This window comes from Octopus bimaculoides, unplaced genomic scaffold (genome assembly GCF_001194135.2).
Source record: "Octopus bimaculoides isolate UCB-OBI-ISO-001 unplaced genomic scaffold, ASM119413v2 Scaffold_347118, whole genome shotgun sequence".
Taxonomy (NCBI): Eukaryota; Metazoa; Mollusca; class Cephalopoda; order Octopoda; family Octopodidae; genus Octopus; species Octopus bimaculoides.
Window position 1 is genome coordinate 1 of NW_026409194.1, and position 1,094 is coordinate 1,094.

A 1,094-nucleotide genomic window follows, 5' to 3' on the forward strand; every position below is an offset into this window, starting at 1 on the left:
TATTATAAAGATAAAATATTGGAAATGTTAACAAACGAAACCTACTACAAAGAAGAACCAAGGCACTCAGAAAAAACAATAATAAGTAAAATCAGAAGGCTAATCAATGAATTCCAAGATTCTTTCACTGACAAGGAAAAAGAGTATATATGCAACTCTGTTATCAAAGAGAGCAATTTTTACGGATTGCCTAAAATCCACAAAAGTTCCGAAATACAAAATGCCATAAATAAGCAGAAAAACCAATACGTAAAAATACTAAGACCTGCTGACCTCAAACTAAGGCCACTAGTTGCTGGACCACAAGCTCTAACACAACAGCTAAGTCATTTTCTTGATATACTCTTAAAACCTTTGTGCCCATTAATACCTAGCTATGTATGGGATGGCATATATTTCATCCAACACATTCACCCCACTGTTGCAGAAGGTACTATACTAAGTTTTGATGTCACTAATCTCTATGTCAATATACCTCACAGTTTAGGCCTAGAAGCAATCAAACACTGGGTAGAAAAACATAGAGAACGGATAAATGATCGCTTCAAGACTGACTTCATCATCAAGGCCACACGTCTAGTGCTAGAGGAAAATACCTTTAAATTCGACAACAGAACATATCGGCAAATAAAGGGTACGGCTATGGGTATGCGATTTGCGCCCTCATATGCAAACTTAGTTATGGGATACTTAGAAGAAAAGCTCTATGAGGAAGTGGAAAAAACTTTTGACCAAGAATACAAAAAACATGTCATTAAAAAATGGAAACGCTTCCTGGATGATTGTTTCATTTTTGGGGAAAAAATCGACTGAAGATCTAAATGTATTTAACAATATACTAAACGCACTTCACCCTTCCATCAAATTCACAACAGAATCCAGTTGCAATGAACTACCATTCCTGGATATCCACATAAAAATACAAAACTGCACAGTCACAACAGACATATTTTACAAAAAAACCAATACACACCAATATTTAAACTTCTATTCTTGTCACCCATTACACATCAAAAGAAACATCCCATACAGCATGGCCAGACGCATCTGTGCTATAGTAAGTGACCCTAAAATGCGTGAAACCAGACTCAATG

General features: G+C 35.8%; 1 protein-coding gene across 1 annotated transcript; it reads left to right on the forward strand.

Annotated features, from left to right (window-relative positions):
- The first annotated feature begins 24 nt into the window (after positions 1-24).
- Positions 25-813, forward strand: LOC106883665 (uncharacterized). Its single transcript, XM_014934765.1, has one exon. It carries the CDS (start codon positions 25-27, stop codon positions 811-813), a length of 789 nt encoding a protein of 262 aa, XP_014790251.1.
- Positions 814-1,094: the final 281 nt, after the last annotated feature.